Source organism: Equus przewalskii, chromosome 1 (genome assembly GCF_037783145.1).
Source record: "Equus przewalskii isolate Varuska chromosome 1, EquPr2, whole genome shotgun sequence".
NCBI classification, from domain to species: Eukaryota; Metazoa; Chordata; class Mammalia; order Perissodactyla; family Equidae; genus Equus; species Equus przewalskii.
This window is the reverse complement of record NC_091831.1, coordinates 134,666,014-134,690,859: the sequence shown is the minus strand read 5'-3', so window position 1 is coordinate 134,690,859 and position 24,846 is coordinate 134,666,014. Positions and strand designations below refer to the sequence as shown.

The 24,846-nt window shown below is 39.3% G+C and overlaps 1 protein-coding gene across 17 annotated transcripts in view; it reads left to right on the top strand.

Moving 5' to 3' along the window:
- Positions 1 to 10,705: 10,705 nt before the first annotated feature.
- The window catches only part of TCF12 (transcription factor 12), a 348,736-nt gene continuing 334,595 nt past the window's right edge, over positions 10,706 to 24,846 (top strand). For 5 of the 17 annotated variants that reach the window (XM_070579213.1, XM_070579180.1, XM_070579162.1 and 2 more), the window contains exons 1-3: positions 10,706 to 11,160; positions 12,128 to 12,224; positions 13,283 to 13,355. In XM_070579213.1, coding sequence (XP_070435314.1) covers positions 12,150 to 12,224; positions 13,283 to 13,355 — 148 coding nt within the window. In that variant the 5' untranslated portion in view covers positions 10,706 to 11,160; positions 12,128 to 12,149. Of the gene's footprint in view, positions 11,161 to 11,296; positions 11,709 to 12,127; positions 12,225 to 13,282; positions 13,356 to 24,846 lie in introns of those variants that run through there. The other 12 variants (XM_070579223.1, XM_070579191.1, XM_070579171.1 and 9 more) reach the window with 8 other exon arrangements.

Here is a 24,846-nt window from a genome sequence, read left to right as displayed (position 1 = left end):
TACCTCAGGGTAACCTACTAGTGGATGAGAGGAAATTTCTATTTACAGAGTATTCCAGCTAATAATCACTGCAGAAATGATAGAATAGCATCATATTGTAATCTCCAACGAAATAATGCAACCAGGAAATGATCATCAATGATGGTTAACTTCACAAAAAGAGAGACGAGCAGACATTACTTGCCTTGTGTACATAACATCACATATGAAAGATTCTTGCCAAAAATCAAACTAGAATTTGATCAAGCCTATATATCTAAATAACAATTTACAGAAAATACAGATGATAAAGGAACACATTAAATGACATCAGGAGAGTTACAAACAGAAAATCTAGATTATGGAAAATCCTACAGGACAAAGAACACAGCTTTGCTTTAACAAATCAGTTGAAAGAGTAGGAGGGGGAAGCCATAGATGAACATACTCAACACATATCAAACAATCCACTGTGTGGATCTTATTTGGATCTCAATTTAAACAAATCAACTGTAATAAAAAACATTCATAAGATAATTGGGGGAAATTTGATTTGAAATCACCATCTTGAAGAGATATCTGTATTCTCAAGTTCATTGCAGCATTATTCACAGTGGTCATCTACATTCAGTTACTTTCTGAATATTTGATGCTATTAAAGCATTTTTCTGAACACTGTAGATCTGACAATGATATTGTCATTATATTTTTTAGACGCATCCTGTCATTTCTTTTTTGTTTTGCTTTTTCTCCCCAAATCCCCCCAGTACATAGTTGTGCACTCTTAGTTGTGGCATGTGGGATGCCGCCTCAGCGTGGCCTGAGGAGCGGTGCTGTGTCCGCACCCAGGATCTGAACCAGCAAAACCCTGGGCTGCTGAAGCTGGAGCGCACAACTTAACCACTCAGCCATGGGGCTGGCCCCCAAAGCATCTTATCTTTTATATAGGTATAAGTGCTGAACTATTTGTGGATGAAATGATTTGATGTTTGCTTCAAATTAATCTGGAGGTGGGAATACTGAATAATTGTTGAAGCTAGGTGGTAGGTTCAAGGGCATTCATTATACTATTCTTTCTACTTTTGTATGTGTTTGAAAATTTTCACAAAATAATAGGTTTTAAAATTTGTTTAGAGTATGATCTCAATTTTAAGTTTGTAATATAAATTGCTGAGAATTAGTTCCCACTTGAGCATATGTCCCCCCCCCCCCACTGTCTTACCCATTACCTGATCATCCTAATGTTTCAAGTAGTTCTTTACATTCTCTATGTGTACCTGTCTCCAAATCAGTCCAATTCTATAGACGGAGGAAAAAACGCCCCGCAGATGATGCGTATTGATGGGACAGTTGCATTCTTGTGCTCTGTCCTTCTGGGACCGGTACTTTTTGAGATGGTCAGGAATGGAAGACTGATCTGTAGTGAAGAGACCCCTGCTTCTCTGAGAGAAGTTAACGGATCCTTTGGGGATGAGCCTATGATTTTTGATCTCATTAGCATCGTGAGCTCCATTCAAGTGTGACTGACAGTCACACAAGTCAATACAGGAGCACTTTGGGACAGCCAAGTTAGAGAGTTTTTTTCTCATAGATTAGTGCTTCTGTTCTTACAGAGCTCATCAGAAAAACAAATCAGAGCACTTTTGATTCAACAAATGAATGTAATGAAGCTGCATTTCTAAGAAAACTGCATTATTGGGCTAAAAGAGAAATATACTAAATTGCTTGTTCAAATAAAAACATTGCTGAAGGAAATGAAAGTATAGTCTAGATGATTATTAATGCTTTCATTTTCACTTTCTTTAATCCTGGCTCAAGCCATATCTAAAGACTAAGTGCAACCTCACAGATTTAGAAAGCAAAGAATATTTATATCTTTGCCAGTTTTAATCCCAGCAACCATACTTTATAAAAAATAGAGTAAGGTCAAGATGGAATACCATCAGACCATTAGAAATAGAATGGAAGAGGGTAGCCAAAGACCTGGGAAATTGTGAGCCAGTCCCATCTAATATTTTCCCCAGGTTTCCTTCCCAATTCCAGAGGAAGTAAAAGATGTTTGAAATATTCAATAGCATCCTTTTATGATGCTACTGAATATAGTTTGAAAGCTTAAGGTGATATTTAAAGATTAGAAACAATAAAAAAAAAACCTATAGGTTTATAACGCAAATGAAGAAGGAAAAATTATAGTGAGATATTTTGGATTTAGAGAAGAATGTGCCAAATCACCAAAACTTAATGTGTAATTGTGTAAAAATGCTAGTGCAGTGAAATTAGAAATTCAACAGATGGTCCCAAAAGAAACTATTTCTGTAGTATATGAGAACAATTGTTCCCTAACTCCTCTCCAATGAAAATGTGGATAATTAACTGCTATCTAAATCCTCCAATCCAAGTCAATCAGTTCCTTTTATCAGATCTCCCAGGGGAATGAACTCAAGACCAGGCAACTTTCACTGAAAATATAATTTCTCATTTAATTAATAAACAATTACTGAGGGATTATTGGGTTTGGAGAGAAGATTCAGTTATTAATGATAAAAGGAAAATATAGCCTTTACCACCGAAGAGCCCCTAGTTGAGGGAAGCTAGGCATATGTGCCAAAGAACTTGAGAATATTGGCCATGTATTCTGCTGATTTCTCATAAGTGTTAAAATAGACAATAAAGACTATAATAGACTGAATTTGCCTAAGATACTAATGACTTGTAAGAAAAGATTTATAAGATCTGACACGTGGTGAGAGCTGAACTCAGTATCATCTAGTGTTCTTTTTCTGGACTTTTTACCAGCAATAACTTTTGCTTTTAGCAATCATTTAAAAATGATTAATTAATATGCAATTTATTCCTTCAGCATTGCTCTACCTTGTTAAGTACATTTCTCCAATGGTAGTTACCTATTCAGGGTAAATACACTCTGGCAGCCCACTTCGTGTTCATCTTTATTATCCTGAAACATCAAGGACCTCACAGGGCCACCCTTCTAAGGCACTGTTTCTCAAACTTTTAGTGTGCATCAGAATCACAGGGAGGACTTGTTAAAAAATTGATTGCCAGCCTCACCCTCAGAGTTTCTGTGATGAAGCTCCACTCACAGAGCAGGTCTAGGATGGAGCCTAAGAATTTGCATTTCTAATTAGTTGCCAAGTGATTTTGATGCTACTTGTCAAGAGACCACACCTTGAGAACCACTGTTCTAAGTGATATCTATCGGCTTATTTTCAAAAGTAAGAGAGATGAGGTCACAAGAGGAGCTGAGGAAGCTGAGAAAGAATTTTTTTACCCTTATGATAATCTCAGGCCTGGCTCTGTCCATATAGCTAAGGCCAATCTCTTCCTTTCTGGAGGGTTCTGTTTGTGAGTGTCTTTTTAAGGTAGGCAACCCCTAACACATATGTGCTCATCATGGCTTGATGGAAGTCAGCTTACATATTTGGAAGATGTTCAGGCTATACCCATAGATTAAGGATTAATTATTTCCAAAATAGATAATAAGATAAAAGAACAGAGAATTCTTACCATATTAAAGCACATGTAATAAGTGCCTCCTATTCCAACAAAGTAAAACTTCTATACACTAAAAACCCAAATACTAGAGGGTGGTATGTGATCAAAATAGGAAAGGGATGGATCTTCTTAAAATAATTGTTGAGAGTGTTGTCAATTCCAGACACCATGTTGTCTTTCCAGGTGATGAAGAATGAGATTGTTGCTGAGAGTAAGAAGAATCTCATAAAATCTTAGCCATCTAAACTTAGAGCTTTTTTGATTATCCTCATTCTCTTTCATTCCCCACTTTTCTTTCTTGATAAGTGAGTGCAGGTTCTTTAATACAGTGAGCTGAATAAAGGATTAAGTAATTTAGTATAGATATCTAATTCAGAGCATTGCACTCAATAAACGATTGAGGACTATTGTTTGGTCCACTGGAAAAAATAAGTTGAACCCCTACCTCACTCCTTATGCCAAAATAAATTCCAGACAGGTTAAAGATGTAAACACAAGACAATCAAACTACAAAAGTTCTAGAAAAAATTATGAGTGAATTTTCTTTTCTATAGTCTCAAAAGGAGATAGACCTTTTAAGTGTGACATATAACCCAGATGACCATACAGGATGAATACTTTGGACTACATGTAACTGTTTTTTAAATTTGCATGTAAAAAATAAAGACAAATTATAAGTAAAAGTATTTGCAACCAATATCACAGAAAGAGGGTTAGGTCTGATATTAAGAGCTCTACAAATCAATAAGGAAAAGACCAACAACCTAATGACAAAATGGCAGCTCCAAACATACCCTGTGTTCTTGTGTTGCTCACTTCTGAAGTTTTGAGCAGGTGCCTACGTCATAAGTCTGTGTCCTGGCTGCAAAGGGTCTTGGGAATTTTTTGGCTCTGATACACATTAGAGAGGCAGGAGTCATATCATGGGAATGCCCTTTAATACAGAAAGGCTGTTTAAAAGATAGTGGACATTCATGACTATGACAAATGTCCACTGCTATTCTTCTGCAGGTTTTATCATAATGTTGGTCAGTAGGAAATTATGGATGCAAGTTAATTTTCATTTTTCAAAAGCCTGGTTACTTTCATTTTTCAAAAGCCTGGCTACTTACTTGGAAATTCAGCTGCTATTTTGAAGACTAAATAGCCTTCTGTCACTCATTTATTCTTTCAGTTTTTCATAAGCCCAACAAATATTTATTAAGCACATACTATGTACCTGGAATACACTAATGAACAAAACAGAAAAAAATTTCTGCCTCTATGGAGCTTATATTCAGGTGGGATGTCTTTAGTCCCTGTTGGTACTCCACATGTTTTCAAACTTTTTTTCCAAATAAGGACAGAATAAGTGGGTGGAGCAGAAGGAGTAATCTGTATGTTTATCAGCTTTTCCAAGACAGTTCTATTAGTTGGTCCAGTGTTGAGGCACCTGCCTCTTCAAATACATGGGAAAGATGTATTCCAAAAAGGTATTTACTCTTTGAGATGATTCCTTCCTCGTAGTGAATAAATGAGATTTGACTATAAGAAATATATATACTGAATTTGACTATATTCAAAAGAGAATACAATAATTAAATAAGAGGATTCCTTGCTTGCCAAAAGTTCAGAGGACACTAATATTTTCAGAATGCTTTAGAGATGCTGAGAAAATAGAGAGCAAAAACTGTACGTACATTTGTAAGTGATGCCACTGTGTGTTCTGTCTGGGACCCAGTTGGGTATATCTCTGTATCCCTAACTCACATTGACCCAAACCAGAGAGGAGGAATATTTGGTTTTAAAATGATATACAGAGTTATTTTTAAAAGACTTCCAAATTATTAATTCATTTAGCAAATATTTTTTTTTCTTCAGGATGTTTGAAGGCCTTGTTCCATTGCACTCTGGGTTCCAGTGTTGTTAAATAATGGATGCCATTTTGATTTTTAGTCCTTTGTATTTGTTCTGTTTTGTGTTCTCTCTAGAAGCTCGAAGGTCTTCTCTTTGGTTAGTGTGTGCTCAAATTTCCTGATCACATGCTTTGGTATAGATCTCTTTTTATCCACTGTGGTGGGTACTTGGGGAACCGATTTAATTAATTAACTCATGTACTTTAATTCTGGAAATATTTCTTAGTTTATTCCATTGATGATTTTCCTCATTTTTTCCCCCTCATCTTGCTTTCTGGAGCCCTTATTGTTTGGATTTTGAACTTCCTGAACTGGTCCTCTCTGCCTTTTGCTCTGCCTTATAGAACATTTCCTTAACTTTCTCTTCCAATCCTTTTTATCAAGGTTTTTTTTTTTTTTTTTTTTTTTCCCATTTATACTCTCCTGTTTTCAATTCTAAGTGCTCTAAATGTCTCACGTAATAGTAGCTTCCCTCACATGTCTGATCATCCTTTGTTGTCTGCTCATATTTAAGAATAGGGCCTCAAAATGCTTATGGGAAACTCTGAGTGAATGGGTGGGGGGTTGTCAGCTGTCAACTTCCCTGTAGAGTGATTTGTTGGGGCTTATAGTTGGGGAACCTTCCATGTCAGTGTCTTCAGATCCTTCCTCTTGAGTTGATCAGACTCCACATAGAAGGATCTTCTAATCTCTTCCTTGGAAGTTGAAAGCTTCATGACTGGAATCTGAGAGCCAAGTTGGTGAAGAAATTTGGGGTCCTCAGCATCCAATATACAAATGTTCACTTAATCCCCCTACCCTCTAGAGACCTGCCATATCACCATCTGCAGAGAGGAAGTTTGTAGTATTTTGCCCAGGTAAGTGAGGAGGTTTGTTTGCTTGACTACATGGAGCCGAGAAGGGAATCTGGGGGATCTGATTGCCTCTTATTAAACAGATTTGCAACCAATCCTCCTTATAGTACTTCCCCCTTTCCTCACTTCACTTCAAGAGGAACCGGGAGCTGGCAGTTATGAGTCTTTTGGTGACAGTGCAGTATACATGGGTTTGGTTATTGATTTACTTCATTTCTGCCTTAAGATTCAGTTTTGTTAGTCTACTACATCTTTTACCACTCTTCCACTTTTCCAGCTAAAACTTCTCAAATTTTGTTGCTGTTGTCTCCTCTTTGGCTCCCCGTGCTTTTAATTCTTAAAAATTCATTTTATGACATGATGTGATCTACTGCATTTACTTTAACTTAACCTGGGGGTGGAAAAGCAGAAGGAAAGAGATGAAGAGTCCATAATTATTAAAGATTGGTGATTAAGTACATGGAGGTTCTTAATACTATTCTATTTTTTTTATAGGTTTGAAATGTTCTATGATAAAAATATTTTTAAAAATCCCTTTACTGATGTCTTAATGTGATTTTAGGACGGAGCAAAATTTGGAGCATGTGTTAAACTGCCATACCTACCTAAAAGTGCAGAACCATTCATTTTTCAACAAATATTTATTGAGCATCCGCTAAGTACTAGGCACTGTGCCAAAATACACACAGGAATATGGAAAAGAGAGGTTATTATTCATTTTACTTAATCAACTCTACTGAGTTATTAAAAATTAAAATCTATGGCTCTCTAGGTTTGATGTTTTAGTGTTTGACAGTTTTTTTCCTTTTCTGACTGCTGAATTGGTCTTGACTTTGGTGTAAATATATGCTTTCATGAAATATGAAAGAAGGAACACTAACGTGGAAAAAGACATTGAATATAAGATGGAGCATTAAGGGGTATCTCCTCAAATCTAAAAATAGCATTCATACAAGCCATTTAATGGTTTAAATAATAAATGACACTAGCAAGGAGTAAAGAACCCTTTTCTCTACGAACAGAGAGAAAAGGCAAAATCCATACCAGGAAATCCCACAAAGGTGAGGGATTCTTGCTAGCTGACAGAAAAGAATGAGGAGAGTGGACTGTTGATGACTAGTAGAATCTGGCTTATGATAGAGTGGAAAATCTTGGCTATTAGTTCATTAGTGATGGGAATGCCGTGAACTAAAGGCAATACCTCTTATTAAACAAATTGTTACATAAAATTGGCCCCTTTAGTCCCAAGAGGACAGTTTTGGAAAAGAAAGCACAGGCTCTTAGCCTCTCTCCTATGGAGCAGGGGGCTACAAGGGAGTCCATTACCCAACAACTTTGGTTCTAAGTGGATAATCTTAGGAGGCCAGTCACTCTATCTAGACAGCAACTTGCCGCTTGACTCGATTAGCTCTATTCTCTCTCCCCCTCCTCTTCTCCTTCTCTGAGTTTTTTAATACTTGCCTTGTAAACAAGAGGCCAAGGTCAAGTCAATCTCCCAAAGAAGCAAAGCCCATTGCTTTGGCTGCTTTTCCTTTTGACTGTAAAGGCCTCTCTGGGCAGCTCCGGTCTCCCTGATAAAATTGTGTGCGTTTGTGTTTTCGAGTGTAGGGTGGGGGGCTCTTAGAAAGTACATCCTGAAACTATGCTGACAGAATTCCTGTTGTCTGCCTAGTGGCAGGCTAAGGTGAATGGAGAGTGAACTAAAATCTATCAGATTGTAACCTTTTTGAGGGCAGGGTGGGTTTGAGACTTTCTGTTCCTCACAGCATTTAGCACCATGCCTTGTATGTAAGAAATGTTCGTAAAATATATTTCAATATTGATTTGTTGATATTGATAAACTTACACTATAGAAACGATAGTATTAATTATCATTGAATTTGTATTACTGGTTGTTTCGCTAAGCTTTTCAATAAAGCCTTCTGGCTCTATCTAGCAAGGTCAGCAAAGGCCCAGAAATGAGTTACAAGTGACACAAAGCTCCCGTTTTTATACTCTTTTTGTCTTCCCTATATGTCAGGAGTATTATAGGAAATCCATTTGTGGGGATAATATTCCCCTATTAAAAATGATACATGCAAAAACTACATTACAGTGTGAAAAATAAATTCATGTTACAAAGTCAAATGACTGATAAATTTAATTCCAGCCCCTCTTTTTTGAGTGTCTACTATTCACTTGGCACTCTGTTAGGTGCACAGTATGGACAGATACACGGCAGTCCCAGCCCTTAAGGACTGCCCAGTCTAATGCGGAAAATAAAGTATAAAACAATATGGGCAATACAAGATATGAAAAACTTCACCAGTCAGTCGCACAAGGGAGTGAGGGAGCCTCCATGACTAAGGGTTTGGGCAGATAGCTATTTCTTCCTCTGAATCAGTTGCATGAGAAGCTTGAGAAGAAAATGGCTCCTCTTATCTCTTGAACTAGCATAAATCCTTCAGATGGAATTACATGCCTTCTCCTTTTCCCAAGATTTCTCTTCAGTTTTACCACTGAGCCATAGTATCTTATCACTGGACCGGCACCTTAAAAGTTCTAGTCAGACTTCCCATCTGATGTTTAGGTCTTGGCTTCAAAAAATGGTTACTGGGCCTACACTGCTTAGAACACACTAGATTACAAATAGCAGAAAACTCGAATCCTGTTGGTTTAATCAATGAAGGCAGACCTGGGTTCAGAAGCTGTTTGATCAGAGGCTCAAAAACCTTACCAGAGGGGGTGCCCCAGTGGCATAGGTGTTAAGTTTGCTTGCCCGGCTTCGGTGGCTTGTTTCACAGGTTCAGATCTGAGGTGCGGACCTATGCACTGCTCATCAGGCCATGCTGTGGTGGTGTCCTACATACAGAATAGAGGAAGATTGCCACAGGTGTTAGCTCGGGGCCAGTCTTCCTCATCAAAAAAACAAAAACAAAAAATCACCAGAGATCACATGTCTTCCTGCCTACCCTTTCTCCACGTTTGGTTTATTTTAACCTACTTGGCCCTGTGGTTGCAAGATGGCTGCCCACAGTCCAGGGGCTCCTTGACTTTTTTTTTTTTCCTGCACAACATGCTGGTGATATTCCTTCAATTTTTTTTGGTTGTTTTTATGCTCCTTGATTTTTTGAGTATGTGCTTCTTTCTAGAGGAGGTTGCCTTTGAAGCTCTCTTGGAATATGAAACAAACGAACGAAAACTTTCCCAAAAGCCCTGAGCAAATTGCTCCTTTCACTGGCCCAAATTTTGTCATGCCCATTGCCAACCAATAAGTGTAGCAGGGAATGGCACTATGCTGATTTATTTAGGTTGGAATTATGCTAATTTGCTTATATTGGAAGCACAGGCTCCAGCAGGCAGCCAGGGCAGAGATGTGATGCTAAGAACAGGGAGTGTTCACCTAGATAAGGGGCAGTGGATACTGGGGAGGCACACAGTATGTGGCATAAGGTCCAGGGCGTAGCCATTGACATCATGGAAACCCCTATCCCCAAGCTACAATCGCCTCCTCCCGCTGGACAGCTCCGGGGGTAATAAAGTACAATAACTGCAAATTTGCAGCTGAATCTACCTTCTTGTTTCCATGCAAGTCTGGGCTCTAACGGCTTCTTCTTGCCGTGCTGTTGTCTTCAAGGCACTGGCTGCTTCCTTTAATTTGTTACTTTCGATGTGCCTTCTTTCCTCACAGTGTTTCTTCTGCCTCGTCCTTACTGCACTCACTACCAAGAGTCAAAACACGAGTTGCCATTCGAGGAAACCTTACTTCTATCTCCAATTTAAAAGAAATTGAGGTTTAGTTATTTTGTCTTCCTTCCTTCTCCTCCGTGTGGTGCTTCTTCAGGCCAAGTTCAGAACTTGCTCCAAGACGGTGGCTGTGCGACAGAACCTCCCTGGGCCGTCTCTGTAAAGTGAAGGGACCGGCTTGATCCATTTCCAAGGACTGGTCCCGCTGTGCAATTCGGTGGCCCCGAATGGGATTCGGGTGGGATGAGGTGGTTGTAGACGTGGGGGCTTGAGTGAGTGGAGTGTTTGGGAACCTGAAGCCCACGCTGCTTGGCGTGATTTGTGGGGGGGGTGTGCTCCTTCTGCGTTCCGCTCAGCCACGCATTTGACCAACCGCCCCTACGCCCAGAGCGGACCCAGGCGGCCGGGCCTCCCTTCCCCGCGCACGCCGAGCGCTGCGCGGCCTCGGGGACTGGAGCCTCCGGTCCCGGCCGAACGCGGCGGCCGGCGTCCAGCGCGGCTGGCTCGGAAACGGCAGCCTTCAGGGCTCTGCGGCTTCGGGCCGGGCGGCCCGGGCAGCCGATCCAGATGCGTCTGCAGCTGCGTCTCCGCCGCTTCGCTTCGCGGCCTGAGGCAGGAGCCGGCCAAGCCGCGCCTCAGTGCCCGCCGCCCGGATCCCGGGGGCCCGGACGAGGCGTTCTCGGCGGGCGGCCGGGCCCTGCCTCGCGGGGTGTCTGCGAGCGTCGCCCGCCCCTCCCCGCCGGCCCGACTCCGGCCCGCCTCACCCCACCGCGGGCTTTGTCCACCGGCCGCGCGGCGGCCCCTCCCCGTTCGCGCCGGCTCCTCCCCGCCCCCTCCGCCGGCCCCACTTCCTCGGCGCAGGCGGCGGGAGCGGGCCGGGGCCGAAGGGGTTAACTCGGGGCTCTTCCCGGCGCGGAGGGATCCGGAGCCGAGCCGAGCGCGGTGCTGAGGCCGCCTCAGCGAAAAAAATGTCCGCCTGAGGAGACCCACAAGTTCTATTCGGGGGGACCGCCAGCCCGCCCCGGGAGGAAGGGGCGGCCAGGCCCGAGAGCCGCCTGCCCCGCCCGGATCCGAGAGCTCGCGCGGGGCAAAGTGAGCCGAACCGCCGGGCGGTGCAAGGGGAAGCCCGAGCCCGCTCTCCCGGCCAAAGTGAACTTTAATCGGGGTGGTTGGATGCGGAGACGGGGTGGCAGGTAATTGCGGGCAGGCGAACGGGAGGGGGACGCCGCGGCGGGGCTGGGGGCTGCAGGGCGCCGCCGCCTCCCTGCCGGGGCACAGACGCCCCCGGCCCGCGCCCCTTTGTACGGAGGCGAGCCCGGGGTCCCCTCCAAGTTGGGGAGCGGAGTGGGGGCGGAGGCGAGAGTCGCGGGCGGCGAGGCCCGCGGGCGGCGCGCTCGGCCTGCGCGCCACGCTCCGCGCTCGGCTCGGGCTCCGGGAGCGCGGGAGAGCGGGCTGCCTCGGCCGCCGCGCCGGGCTCATTGTTCGGCTGGTTCGGTGCCGGCCGGCCGCGGGCAGGGCAGCAAAAGTGGGAGGAGGCCGAGCCCGGGGAGGAGGACGCGGGGCGAGAGCGAGACTAGTTGTCGGGGTTTCTGTTTTCTTTTTCCAAACGCCCCTCGGACGCGCGGAGGGTGCTTTCCGACCCCCCGGGTCCGCCGGGGACGTCCGGGCGGCGGCGGCCGCGGCCGCGGGCCTGCGAGCGGCGCGTTCCCTGCAACTTGTCAGTTCTATTGTTGCCGAGCCGGTGAGTCACTTCGCATCGCCCCTCGCCGCCGCTCCGCTCCGCTCCGCTCGCTGGATGCCCCATCGCCCCTCACCCCGCCCCTCGAGACCCCCGCCGGCTCGGCCCAGCGCGCCCAGCCCCCGGCGGCGGCGGGGGAGGGGGCGCCGGAGGGAGCAGGGTCGGGCTCGGAAACTTGCGGGAGCCGCGGCGAGTTGCGGGAGCCGCCGCGTCGCTCCCGGGCCGCGCCGAGGAGGAACGCGTGGATTCGCAGAGCCGGCGCGGGCGCCGGGCTCTCCTGCCCCCTGCCCGCGCGGCGGTGGGAACGAGGGGAGTGTTAGAAGTCAGCCCGGCGCTCTTCCTCTCTCCCTGCGCCCCTCTCCATCCCCTCCCGCCCTTGGGGCCTCGGTGGTCTCTGGCTGAGCCTGTTTCCTCTGTCTTAGGACCTGCTAGAAGTGGCCGAAGATGAATCCCCAACAGCAGCGCATGGCCGCTATAGGGACCGACAAGGAGCTGAGCGACCTGCTGGACTTCAGTGCGGTATGAGAGCTTTCCACGGCATCTTGGGGTTCTGCTGAGGTTTACTGAAGAAAAAAAAAAAAAAGGGAAGAAAGGGGTGGGGGGAAGCGACGTGGAGACTAGGCAGCGTGAACTCCATCTGCTTTGAGCGGTAGTTCTCAGGGCTGGAGTCCAGCTCCCCCAAGTTGGACACCTGAACTTTGATGTAATGTCTAGACTTGCAGATTTAAAACTTTTATGCCGGAGGGGTCATTTGATTTAACCAGTTAAAAGGAGTATAATGTAATCATGAGCTTCGGTTGAGTCACCCTCTGACCCTGATGATTATTAGGGATTTTGAACTTCATATGAAAAAGGAAAATTATTTTTTCTTCGAAACTCCTAACCGTTTCCCTCCCCAAAATGGGATACAATTTATGGTACCTGAAAGACGTCAGTTAGAAGAAAGCCAGTCAGGGGCTAGAGTTTCTAGCCTTTTTGGGTTGAGCATTTTTAAGATAAATATATACTTATGTGTAGGTATATATGTAAAGAATACATCTGTGTGTATATATTTTTAAATTTTTTAACGTGGGAAATAATTGAGTGACTTAAAAATATCAGCAGAAACCAAAGCACCTACTGCCCTTATTCCTAATGGATTGAATTCCTTTATTAACTGCTCTTAGCAGGCAGGACCAATACCTACTTTATAAAACTGTGTTATAATGGATCCTTATTGTATGTGGTGGTTTCATTGGATATGATTCTGTCTGTGTTTATTAAATTGTAATGTAAATGTAATGAGATTTCAGTTCCAAAGTGAAGATCATGCACAAAAATTTACCGTTTAAACTTAATAATCTTAGAATCTCTCATGTAAGTGACTGGGTTTTTCAGAACAGAATGTAATTCAGTAGTGTTAGCAAATCCAGTATCATTCAGTGTATCTGCCTTTCTGGGTCTGAATATATATCTCCAATTATATTTTAACTTCTGTATGAAATATGGTAACTAACTGATGACTCTAGGTGAACTTTTGTTTGCAGAGAGTCTAGAAGAATTTCAGGATTAACAGACACGTTTGGGTTATTTTGCAGATGTTTTCCCCACCTGTTAATAGTGGGAAAACCAGACCAACGACATTGGGAAGCAGTCAGTTCAGTGGATCGGGTAAGATGATGTCTAAAATAAGAAATTCATATTTTGGTGTTGTGATACATTTTAGTAGGAAAATATAAAGTATCTTAATATCTTTCTTCATGCCATTCTTGAGTGTCCAGTTAAAATTATAAACAAAAACAAGCCCTAAATGAGGGCTGTCGCTCTAAGGATCCGTTAACATTTCTATAAGCATTTCAATATGGATTTAAAGTTGTTCTCTATTCTGTGAATTTTTAAGGTGAAAATTGTCTTGTTTGAGTACAAGGGATTATATTATGTCTCTGTATTTAGAAAAGTACCAGAAGAAAATGTCTGTGGTCCATGTGTGGTCTTTTTTTAAAAATGTTTATTTAAATATGTGTATTTTTAAATTTTGCTAAAATTTCTACCCATTAGCATTATTAAACCCTTGGGTTCTAAAGAACTGGTAAAATAATATTATTTAATATGTGTATGTGAAAAGTAGAATTGAGTCAAGCCATAATCAGTGAGACTTATTTATTTTAAAAGATGGCCGTTCCCTTGAAAGTGTACAGCAGATTAACAATTTTGTGGACAGTATTTAAAATAATGGAATAAATGTTACAGGTAAATGAATGGAAAGATTTGTTTTCAAATGACACTTTTTAGATGACTGATTTCTGTCCTACGATCAGATTATATTAGAAAAATGTTTAGAGTAGTTTCAATTAGATTCCTGTTCCAACACTCGTGCTGGCATCTTCAAATTTACTTTCTGTATATTTATAATTACTATGCTGCATTATTAACATTTATCTCATATGTTTAAAATATGCATTTTTTTTGTTTTCCTAACTTATTTAAACTCATGATTTAAAAAAATAAACATTCCAGAAGCAAGGTCCATTCTAGTGTACAAAAGCTATAATTTTCTTTTAACTTAAATATATTCCTTAGTGCTGACAGATGAAAAAAAATTAAAGCCAGGACAGCATCATCTTAAGAAAATCAGCTGTCAAATCTCTGGGCTGAAACTCAGTAATTCCTCTTTGACTAGTGCTGCTTATTTCTCCTAGTAAAATGATAGTTGATTTCTTAAGATATTGTAAGAGCAAAACATCAGAAAAGAGGTTAATTTTATAACCAATGTAACACTTATACCACTTTGTGTTTAAAAAATGTCTCTATTTAAAAATCATATACTAATTTAATTTACCAAAATACATTGTTAATAATGAAATTGCAGTGTATGGGGAAAATATAGTATGTTGTTTAACACCTCAAATAAGTAAAATAAAAGCATTTTGGATTTTAAATATCCTAAAGGCTAATATTATCCTTAAACAAAAGGGTGTCATAAAATGTCAGCCAAACCCCAACTCTTTTCCTACCTCCTTGTAAATAGAAGTGTCAATCATTTGAAAATTGTTACTTTTTTGAGAGAGAAGGAAGAAAATTATTGGTTAATATAGAAGGAGGTTGTGTTCCCTTTCTTTACTGCTGTTTTGAGTACATCTCAATTTTTGCAACTAATAATTCATTCTCAGGAACTTTCAAATTTACTTTGTCTCATACAATACATAGTAGATGCTTAGCATATTTCATTAAATGAGTAGTGATATTGCTGTTTCAGGCTGTTAGTTCCAGCTTGAATTGTGGAACATATATTTAACTGACATTCATTGATATCAAGGACAGGAACTTCAGAAACTTGCTATTAGAAATACTTTCTGTTTTTAGAATAAGGGCAATTATTTTTTTTTCACTTTTTAAAATTTAAGAAGGTATGATTTAAGTAGTCTGTGAAATTAAAAAGTATGTGTGAACTTGGTGTGTGTTACAAGCAGGGCATTGGAGCAGTTGTGGGCCCTTCTTTCTGTAGCCTGCATTATACAAAGAAAAAAATTATTTTTGTACATTGTAGAAGTGCTCATAGTGTTTGATTCTTTGGAGTAGGAAATTTTTAGTTTTAAACCTGATTTGTTATTTATCCTTTGAAAGTTTGAACTTAAACAGCTGTATTCAGTGGACATAGTAATATTTATCTGTGTGATTTATTTTAAATTCCAGGAAGAAATTATACTTTAGAAAGAGCTATGATATTTAATCATTAGTGAATCATTTCAAGTTTTGAGGAAGGGAAATTGGCTTAAGTGATTGTTGTCTATCAAAGTATACTGGTAGACACAGTTTTCTTATAGCCGTTTCTTATCTTAAAGGAAATGTCTAAAAGAAATTGATATACAATATTACTTTATTTGCATACTTTATTGATATTTGAATAATCTGTCCTGATTTCAAAGGGTATGTAATATGTTCTAATGCCTGTTTATTTGCAGCATGTAAGGAGCTAAAGATCTGACTTTTCTTCTGAAGAGCTGACTTAAAGATTAGAGTTTTCTTGTCTTTGGAGTAGCATTTGTAAAATCCCAGCCTTTTTTCCTCATGAAAACTATAATTGTTCAATATAGTTTCCTTTCTTGATTAGTTGTCCTTTTTGAGGATGACTTCACAGTGGGCTTTTTTGAGAAATAATATGTAACAGTTTTAGAATTCTTTTACCTGAAAGCATACAATATATGCCATAGTGCATTGTCGTTTTTTTATTGTATTCTTAAAGCAAAACAAATAACTCGTAGGATAGCTGACACTTCATCAAAAGTCACTATGGAAAAGATGAACGTGTATTTATTATTACTTATTTGTCTTGAAGAATCTGTTATAATGCCATTTCTCTCTCAAGTTGTTAATTTTCTTTATATTATGATAAGACTGAATTTGTCTGCTTGGGATGATAGTGTGTGGGATGTTCTTACAGTGACCTTGAGAGAGGCTTTTCTGTGTGTAGGAGTCAAAGGTGAGGCACTGTGTTAGGGCAGTGTGTACAAGGAAAGCTTGTTGAAAGGATTGACAACATGGAAATAGTTCTGGTGTTCAAATGTCCCCTCCAGCTTCAGGGTTTGAGTGTATAGAACTAAACTGTGATATCAGGTTTAATTTTTAGTAGTTTAGATGTTTACGTGATATCTGAAAAGTTTTCTTTGTTAGTTTTTGAATCCAAGTAATGAGATGTTGGAAGGGAGTGGGATATATTTATTTTGTAAACCATCTGTATATGTTAAGTCTGTCTGTCTCTGATATTTCTGTCTAGAAAGTTATTTTAACTGGCCAGTAAAGCTTTACTTTTCCTTATTGAAATCAGACTTTTGTAACACTATAGATTTCTTCTTTCCCAAGATTTTTGGAAATAATTGTAAGAACTGTTTTCCAGCTCTTAATTTTTAAAAGGAGTACAGTTTTTCATTCTTTGGTTACAGGTCAATTTTTGAGGGGAGAAATTTTTCGTATGTATGTATAGCCTTTTTAAAAATATTGATATAGGGCCAGAAAAATGAATTCTCATTAAATTGCTCTTAAGTAACTTTTTTAATTAAACTTTTTGTTTTGAGATAGTTGTGGATTCATATGCAGTTGTAAGAAACAGTACAGAGATCCCATGTACACTTTGCCAAGTTTCCCATAATGGTAACATCTTGCAAAACTGTAGTACAATATCACAGCCAGGTTATTGACAGTGATACAGTCAAGATGCAAAAACAATTCCATCACCACAAGGATTTCTGGTATTTCCCTTTTATAACTGCATCTACTTCTCAAGTAATGAAAAAAAAAAAATCCATGGGAAGATTAGTAAATACCTACTCACCCTATTAAATATGGCATAACCTTTTCCACTTGCCTTAGCGTTATTTGAATTGATCAAGAAAGAAAACCAAAAGTTTACCAATGTGCTTGTTAATTGAACTGCCATATAAGTAGGAATGGTAATTTTAAATAGAGGGGAAACTAGATTTGGCCTTCTCATTTAAGGTATTTTAAGGTTGTGACTAGGGTGTAGTTCATATTGTGTAGCCATCCGCATTGAAATTTATAACAACTATAATGTGTAGTAAAACACACTTGTTCATATTTAGTAGAGTTATTTGAGTAACTGAACCATGTTAAACATTTGCTTCTGGCAAGCCGTAGTGATGAATGAGAGTAACTGCAGAGTCAGCAGGCATGTGAGGAAAAATACCATGTTTTAGGATAAATATGGTCTGCTCTTAAGTGGCTTATTCAGGGTAAAAGTTAAGTAGCGAAAGTGTCTTTTACGGAAGATCTGTACATGAAAACAGAAACTTGGAAAACAGGAAAATCAGAGACAAGATCATAACCATGAGTATTGTGTGCTTTTCAGAACAGTTCTTGTAGTCTTCCTTTAAGTAGTCATGGCTTATAATGGATTTGAAAAACAATTTGATTAGGTCACAATATTTTAGAGACTTGTTTATTATATACAGTGAGACATACCTATAATTAATTATTATTTGTATCTGTTTTCATTAACAATTTGAATACAAATTCAACTTTCTTTTAGGCTATCCTTTGGCATATCGTTTTCTTTGAGTTTTTTAAAATCTCTTGGAATAGGAAGATGAAGATACTCGACCTTAAACACAGTTGTTTTCATATTTTTAGATTTAATGGTGCCATTTAGAATAATCTCTTATTAAAGCCAGGTAGTCTTTTCTGTTCCTGAACAATCGGTAATCATGCCTGGTATGTCGCTGCCTGCTTAGTGTTGTCGAAGACTGGGATAACTCTTGCCATAAGAGAGTAAAGTAACACTGTTAGAAAGGGTCTCCTCAAAAAAGAAAGGCTATTTCTGGACAGTGTGTGGGATACCTTTTTTTTTAATCATTTAATAGGACTGCTTTTTGGTATCACTTGATTATATTTTTTTGGATGGGAATGTTGAAATTCCAAATCTAAATGCTTTTGTGTTTAGGTAATAAAATAAGAGGACGACAAACATTTAAATATGTCAGTTAAAAGGACTGAAGAATGACTTTCTGCTTTGTTAAGTAGTTGAGCCATATTTATCTCAGATTTATCAGTTAATCATTTAGTATCTACTTTGTGCAGCCTGCTATTCTGGTAGCTTTTAGGAAGAAGTAAAATGGAGAAGGACATAGACCAAAAAAAGTGGAGGCATTTCACTTGTAGATAGGAAGATAATATGTAAAATTGTGAGGTAGATAAACTTCTATAACATAAAAATGTCAACAATTGTGCATTAATGTAGTTTAAATTGAGTCCATAAGAATAACAGTATGCTGAGGAGTCAGGCAACTGGCTTAAGAACAACTCAGAGATGTTGAATTTAGACTTGACTTTTGAAGGAGATATGGAAAATGAATTAGGGAAGAGAAGAACTGGCCTCCACAATGTGGAATAGTTTGAAAAGAGACCCAGAAGTGGGAATTTGGCTTGCTCCAAGGGCCTCTACAATTCAGGGAAACAGAAGCTGTTTTTAATTGATCACCACTTCTGCACTCCTGGAGGAGCTCATGTTTATGTACTGTTATCTGGAGCCAGACTACATGGGTTCAAATCCAATCATTGCTACTTATTAGCTGGATGATCTGGGGTAAATTACTTAACTTTTTTGTGCTCCTGTTTCTTAATCTGTAAAATAGGACTAATAGTAGTAGCTATCCTCGTAGAATCGTTTTGAATGTTAACTGAATTAACATGGTAAGGCTGCAAAAACAGCGCCCGGCACATGGTTAGCTGTGGTGAAATGAATTGTTAATGGTGAGGCAATAGAATAAGGAAAGCATGTATTCAGGAGGCCATTGTGCTAATCCAGGGATGAGCTGGTGAAGGTTTGGACTTGGTATGAAGTAGGAAGGAAAACTACCAGAATAAAGGATTGGCAAAATTTGAAGAACTGGATTTCTCTAGGTAAGAGAAATAACTTAAGGTTGCAGTTCTGGCATAATTGGAGGATGGTAGTGCTGGGAGATGCTGAATTCTTTTGAGCATTTTAAATTTCACCTGACTTGGGACTCTTATGGCTAATTTGGGGATTTATGAGAGAAGAGTGCTGGGAGATGAGTTAAAGATGTTGGTAAAAACAAAAAAGAACTCTTTTCTGCCTATAAAATTAATATGTAGTCATTGTTGAAAAGAAATTGGAGAATAGAAAAAACAACAAGGGGGAAAAACACCCCTTATTTCCCTTTCTAGAGAAAATTATGTTTTGATTTATTTCCTCTTAGTCTTTTCTTGTTGGTCCTGTGTTTGCAAAGTTGAGAGCTTAGTGATGTTTTCATTTTATGTTCTGATTTTTTATTTCACTTAATATCATGAGCATCTTCTCGTGTTCTTAATGATTCTTTATAAACTTGGTTTAAAATTGTAGGATATTACATGGATGGATATAACATAACTCATCAAATCAGCTCTCATACTGCTTGATATTTAGGGGTTTTGTTTGTTAATTTGCTTTTTGTTATTATAAGAAAATGTGATACTGAGCACCTTTTTGTACATACATGCTTTTTTATCCACACTTCAATTTCCTTTGGATACGACATGTGGATTTTGTTTTTTGTGCCTACAAGTTATAATTAAAGCTAAGTGAGTGAGTGAATACCCTTAGGGAGATGAACTCAAAGAGAGATAAATTATCGGGCCAAGGATTGACGTTAATGGTGGAGTTAGGTGTATAAAATTAGTGACTTTGGTTGATTATTTAATGTAAAAATAATTTTTGTTAGTATGTGAACAGAGTGTATGGTGACATTTGGTGCAGATTTGTCTTGTATTTAAATGGGTTGTACAGTGACTGGCAGGAATTCTTGTCATTCTTTGACTTGTGCTTATTGAAATAGAGTGGACTCTAATTGGAGTCTATCAGTGAGAGAGCCCTTGAGTTCTTGACTTTTTGTAACAGAGGCAGTGTGTGTAGTGGGAAGAATTGGGCTCAGGAGCCAATTCCAACTGGATTGGAATCAGTGCTTTGTGACTTATTAGCTGGGTGGCCCTAGGTAAGTCATTTAAATGATCTGAGCATAGTTTTCTCCTTTGTGAAAAGTGGATAATAATGCCTACTTTCAGAATCCTTGTGAGGATCAGATAAGATTATCTCTAAATATTGCCTGCCACATAGCAGCTTCAAAAATGGTAGCTGCCATTATTGTTGTGGTGCCCTCTTAAGTAATAGTCATGATAATAATTGTTATTAATAGTAATATAACTGGTATTATAGCCAGTGTTTATTGAACTATTATATGCTAGGCACTATGCTAAGCAATTTATGAGCATATCTCATTTTACTTTGGATAAAATGAGATGTTTTGTGGTGCTGGTGGGGAGGGTGAGGACATGCCCCAAGGGCAGCTAATCGAAGTTGCTTTTTAGTGTCATGAAATTATGTATATTGTTAAAAGTCTAAGAAGAAATCAGGCAGAAGAGTAGTTTTGATAGGTCATCAGGTACCTAAGAACCCTACCTTTTTTTTTGTAGTTGATTTCTTCTTAATGCTGTTATTTTGTAGACTAGATACTGTATAGTGCAGAGTGGTGAACAGAATTGTGTACACCTTTTGAAAACCCTCTCCCATGTTTAGGCATTGCCATTTGGATGTAGTATTTTCTTCATATTCTCTCTCTAGCTACTCGAGATTCTTTCTGGAATGAGGTGTAGTCTATATAAATAAATATAATAAAAATTAACGTGACCTGAGAGGATAGAATAGCTGGGAGACAGGTTGGAGAGAATGTTAAGAGTCTCTAGGGTAGAGCTTCTCCACTTTTTTCTTAATGGCGGAAGAGAACGAACATAAACTCCCCTGGTAGCCTGAAGCAACACATCGCAAGTGAGCAGAAGAAATCTTATCTTAAAAATTCATGTGCATTTTGCTTTCTGCTCCCTAGCACAACACTATTTGTTGCAATATAGATATGTTTTAATTAATCATTGAGTAAAACTGAAGTTCTAGGAAGAAGTATCGTGTTTAGTGTAAGGCATTGTTGTCTTCCTGTTTTGCTTTGTATCTTTGGGGTTAGGGGCCAGGTGGAGTGGGATGCAGGCCTAGGCTATCCTTTCCTTAGGGAGAAGCCCAGCTCTGCAGCATATTCTTCAGCTGTCTCTATCTATTCCTACATCTTTTCTTGCTCCCACAGAGGTCTATGAAAGGTATCATTACGTTGGAGGGAAAAATGGTTTTGGTAGGGAGGATATTGTTATTCCACAAACTGAAGCACAGAGAGATTTGTTACTAATGTCACTGTGGTTGGAACCTCTATTTTCTGTTTCCGGCCAGATCGTCCTGTAATTTCTAACATACCTGTGACCTGAGAAGAAAATGTATATTTTTAGAGAGAGCGCTTTGGTTTTTTGTTACATGTTTAAAATGTGCTCTCATTTGTTCCAGGTTAAAAATGTGCTCTCATAAAGACCATGGTGAGTCACCGAAGCTACTAGAAGCTGATTGGGGACTTAAAGATCACACAGAAATGAAAACAGATTAGGGATTGGTTACTAATTTTTATTGTATTGGATAGTGACTCAGGGATGAAACCTTCAAAATAAAATAATAAAACAATTTGAGATAAGGTGCAGGACAGAAAATATTGCCTTTTGTTTTTAAATAACCATACTTTACCATATTTTTGGTTATTAAAAATGGAGAAAATTGGTCCAAGATGTCATTATTTCACATCTGTTTTAGGTGTTAGAAAGTGCCTCAATTTGAACTGAGGGTTCTCTGCATTTGAAAGATTATTTCAGTTACCCAAAGAAAGTCTCTCTGGAGGTAGCCTTGCTCAAAAGTTGTTGGTTTTTCTTCTGATGGTTTTACTAGTAAGCCATTGTGAGGTTTTAAAATGAGCGGGATCAACTCATGATTACTATTCCACCACTTCATTGGTGGTTAATGTAGAGAATGCAGGTTGAACTTCATATGATCACACAACTCAAACAGTGAGCACATGGGCTGCTGCTCTCAGTAGGAGTTGTGAGTGGTGGTGGAGCAACACAGGGATCCCTTCTAGGAGGGAACTACAGTCATCAAGCTTCTCAGTCCTGGAGGCAGATCTTGTTTTGAGGTTCTTGGGAATAAATAAAAGGTTTACTTTGCCACTGGAGAGGAAAAAATGCTAGACTCACTTTGAACTTGTGGCGAAATATGATTTGGCTACAAGGTAGCCTAGAGAATCTGAGTTTGTATAGGCATTTATAGACCAGGGATGAAAATCTGAGTTCTCCTGAGTTAGCAGATCCTCTTAGGTTTTTACTATTTTGGAAGCCCTACTATATCTGGCTGACTTTGTCATCTAGTCAGAGACCCATTGCCTATCTGCTTGGCACTGACCTGCTAAGGTTTTGGAAAATGTTTTTCAGTATTTGTCTCAATTTGGAATAAAGTCAAAAGGGAAAGTTGTTTCACGTTGAATCTCTTGGTGTTAACTTACAGACAGCTTGAGTTGATTATGCCTTTCCAACTAGGCAAGTAAAATTAGAGCCATGTCAAGACTATACTAAATACCCTGTCTCTTACCTAAGCATCAGCTAGTTCTTGTTATTCTAGGTGATAGCATAGTTTGTATTAATATATTAAGACCACCTATTACCTGCCAAAGGTCCACAATCCCTGATCTGCAATTTTGAAATCCAAAAAGATCTGAGTCAAAATTTTTCCTTTAAATTCAGCATAAACTGTTTTAGTGGCACAATCTGATCTTATCTGAAGGGAGGCCATTGACATTCTCTATTTTCCTAGTTACTGGATGGTTACCAGGTGTTGCAGGTGATTTGTAACATATGGTATATACACTTATATTTCTTTTCTAAAATCTGAAAAACTGGATTCCAAAACCCACCTGGCCCCATGGATTTCCAAAAAGGTATTTTAGACCTCTCTCTTTGTGTGTGTGTTTGTGTCTGTCTGACTCCCAGATAGTGTTTTCAACTCAAAATGTGAATTTCTTTTTTGGACTAAAAGTCTAGACTAGAGACTTTATTATTTTAAATAAAGAAAAAAATTGTGGTAAACTGGTTATTATAAAGAAAATTCTTCTTGGAATGTAGGTGTTACAGGCTGAATTTTGTGCTTTGAGTAGTTTGCCCAATACATTGATTTAGGCAGTCAGTTTCTATTTTCAGGAGGGATAAGCTTTTTCATCTTTTGGGCCAAGGAGTGTACTGATATTTCCATGGTCTGTTTGCATGGCAATTTTCAGGGTGTGGACAGGAGATATATTTATATGTTTATATATATAAAACCAAATGAAAATAATCATCTATTTATAAAACTAAAATTTACATGATCACTTCCAAAAGGAAGCTTCAACCCTGATCATACCCGATCTTAACTGTTGCCTGAAAACAAACAGAGAAAAGAATCCTACCAAGTCATCTTCATGTATAAAACGAGGAGCTAAGGTTTGGTTTCATAGGGCACAGAGAACAAAACTAGTAATTTTATTCTCTTCTTTTACATCAGTTAAAAGTTTTCATAGATTAGTAGCATGATGTTTATTCCTGCAATATATGCGTTAAAAGCATCTTCATTAAAAATAAATTGTGATTCTAATGAGTCTATGAAATTTTCTAGGAGCCTCTTGTTGGCTCAGTCCCACTACTGTTTAATATAAACTGTGAAAGTAGCAATGAAGTGGATGTGTTAATAAACTAACCTGTTGTGTATCTGCTTTGAGAGGCAGGCCAGTTGGCCATTCTGACTTTTCTGGTTGCCTGCAAACCTGTTCCCTGTAGTGTTCCCAGTGTTACTGTCTCAAGAACTGTGATACAATGTTGAATAATTAAATCGACTTAAAGTTGTAGGGGTTTGAGATGCTCTGCTGTAGGAACACAGAACAGGTCATCCAGCCAAGGTCTCTCTTGCCCTCATACTTATATAACCTTTCTTTCAAGCCTAAGAGTAGTGCCACAGTGGGCAGACTCTGAGTTTGACTCCAGGCTTGCTGAACAAGTTGTATGTATAGCAGTAGGACTTTGCCCAGTGAATGATTGGGGGAAGGAGAGGAGTCTTATTGTTTACAAAAAAATCAATAGTGATAAAAGTACTTCATAAATATTTGATCATACACTATTTACTTCATAATTCTTGTAGGAAGTTGGTAACTGTTCATTTTACAGAGGAAATAGAGAAATCAACAGTGATATACATTTGCCTGTGGTTTCTTACTGCCCCTCAGAAGTAGCAAACTGATCAGTTGTAGTTGCACCTGCACTGATACCAATCTACACCAGGGCACGGTTTGTCTTGAGGAGGAATTTAATATCTTTAGAAATCTTTAAAATTTGTTGTTGTAACAGGAGGCTTAAATGGTGTAGTGTTGATATTCTACAAAAGAAAGTGCTTCAGGATTTATTATATTTATTAAAAAGAAAACAGAATAATCAAAATAAAATAAAACTTTTTTTTAGTATTACAAGATATTAGATATAAACAACTACAACCTGAAATGTCTTTAAGGAGAGTGTAATTCTTTTTGTGTGTAGCCTTCTCTTGTTGTTCAGCTGTCATCAGACTTTGTGCCTTGGGAAGAAGATGAAATGTCTTAGTTGTAAGATATTGGAATAGTCACAGCTATTATTTAGTTGAGGCCATAGAAAAGAATGGTTGCTTCATAGTGTGGAAAATTCTTTATTTTCACTTCCCCCTTTTCAGGATTTAGTGTTT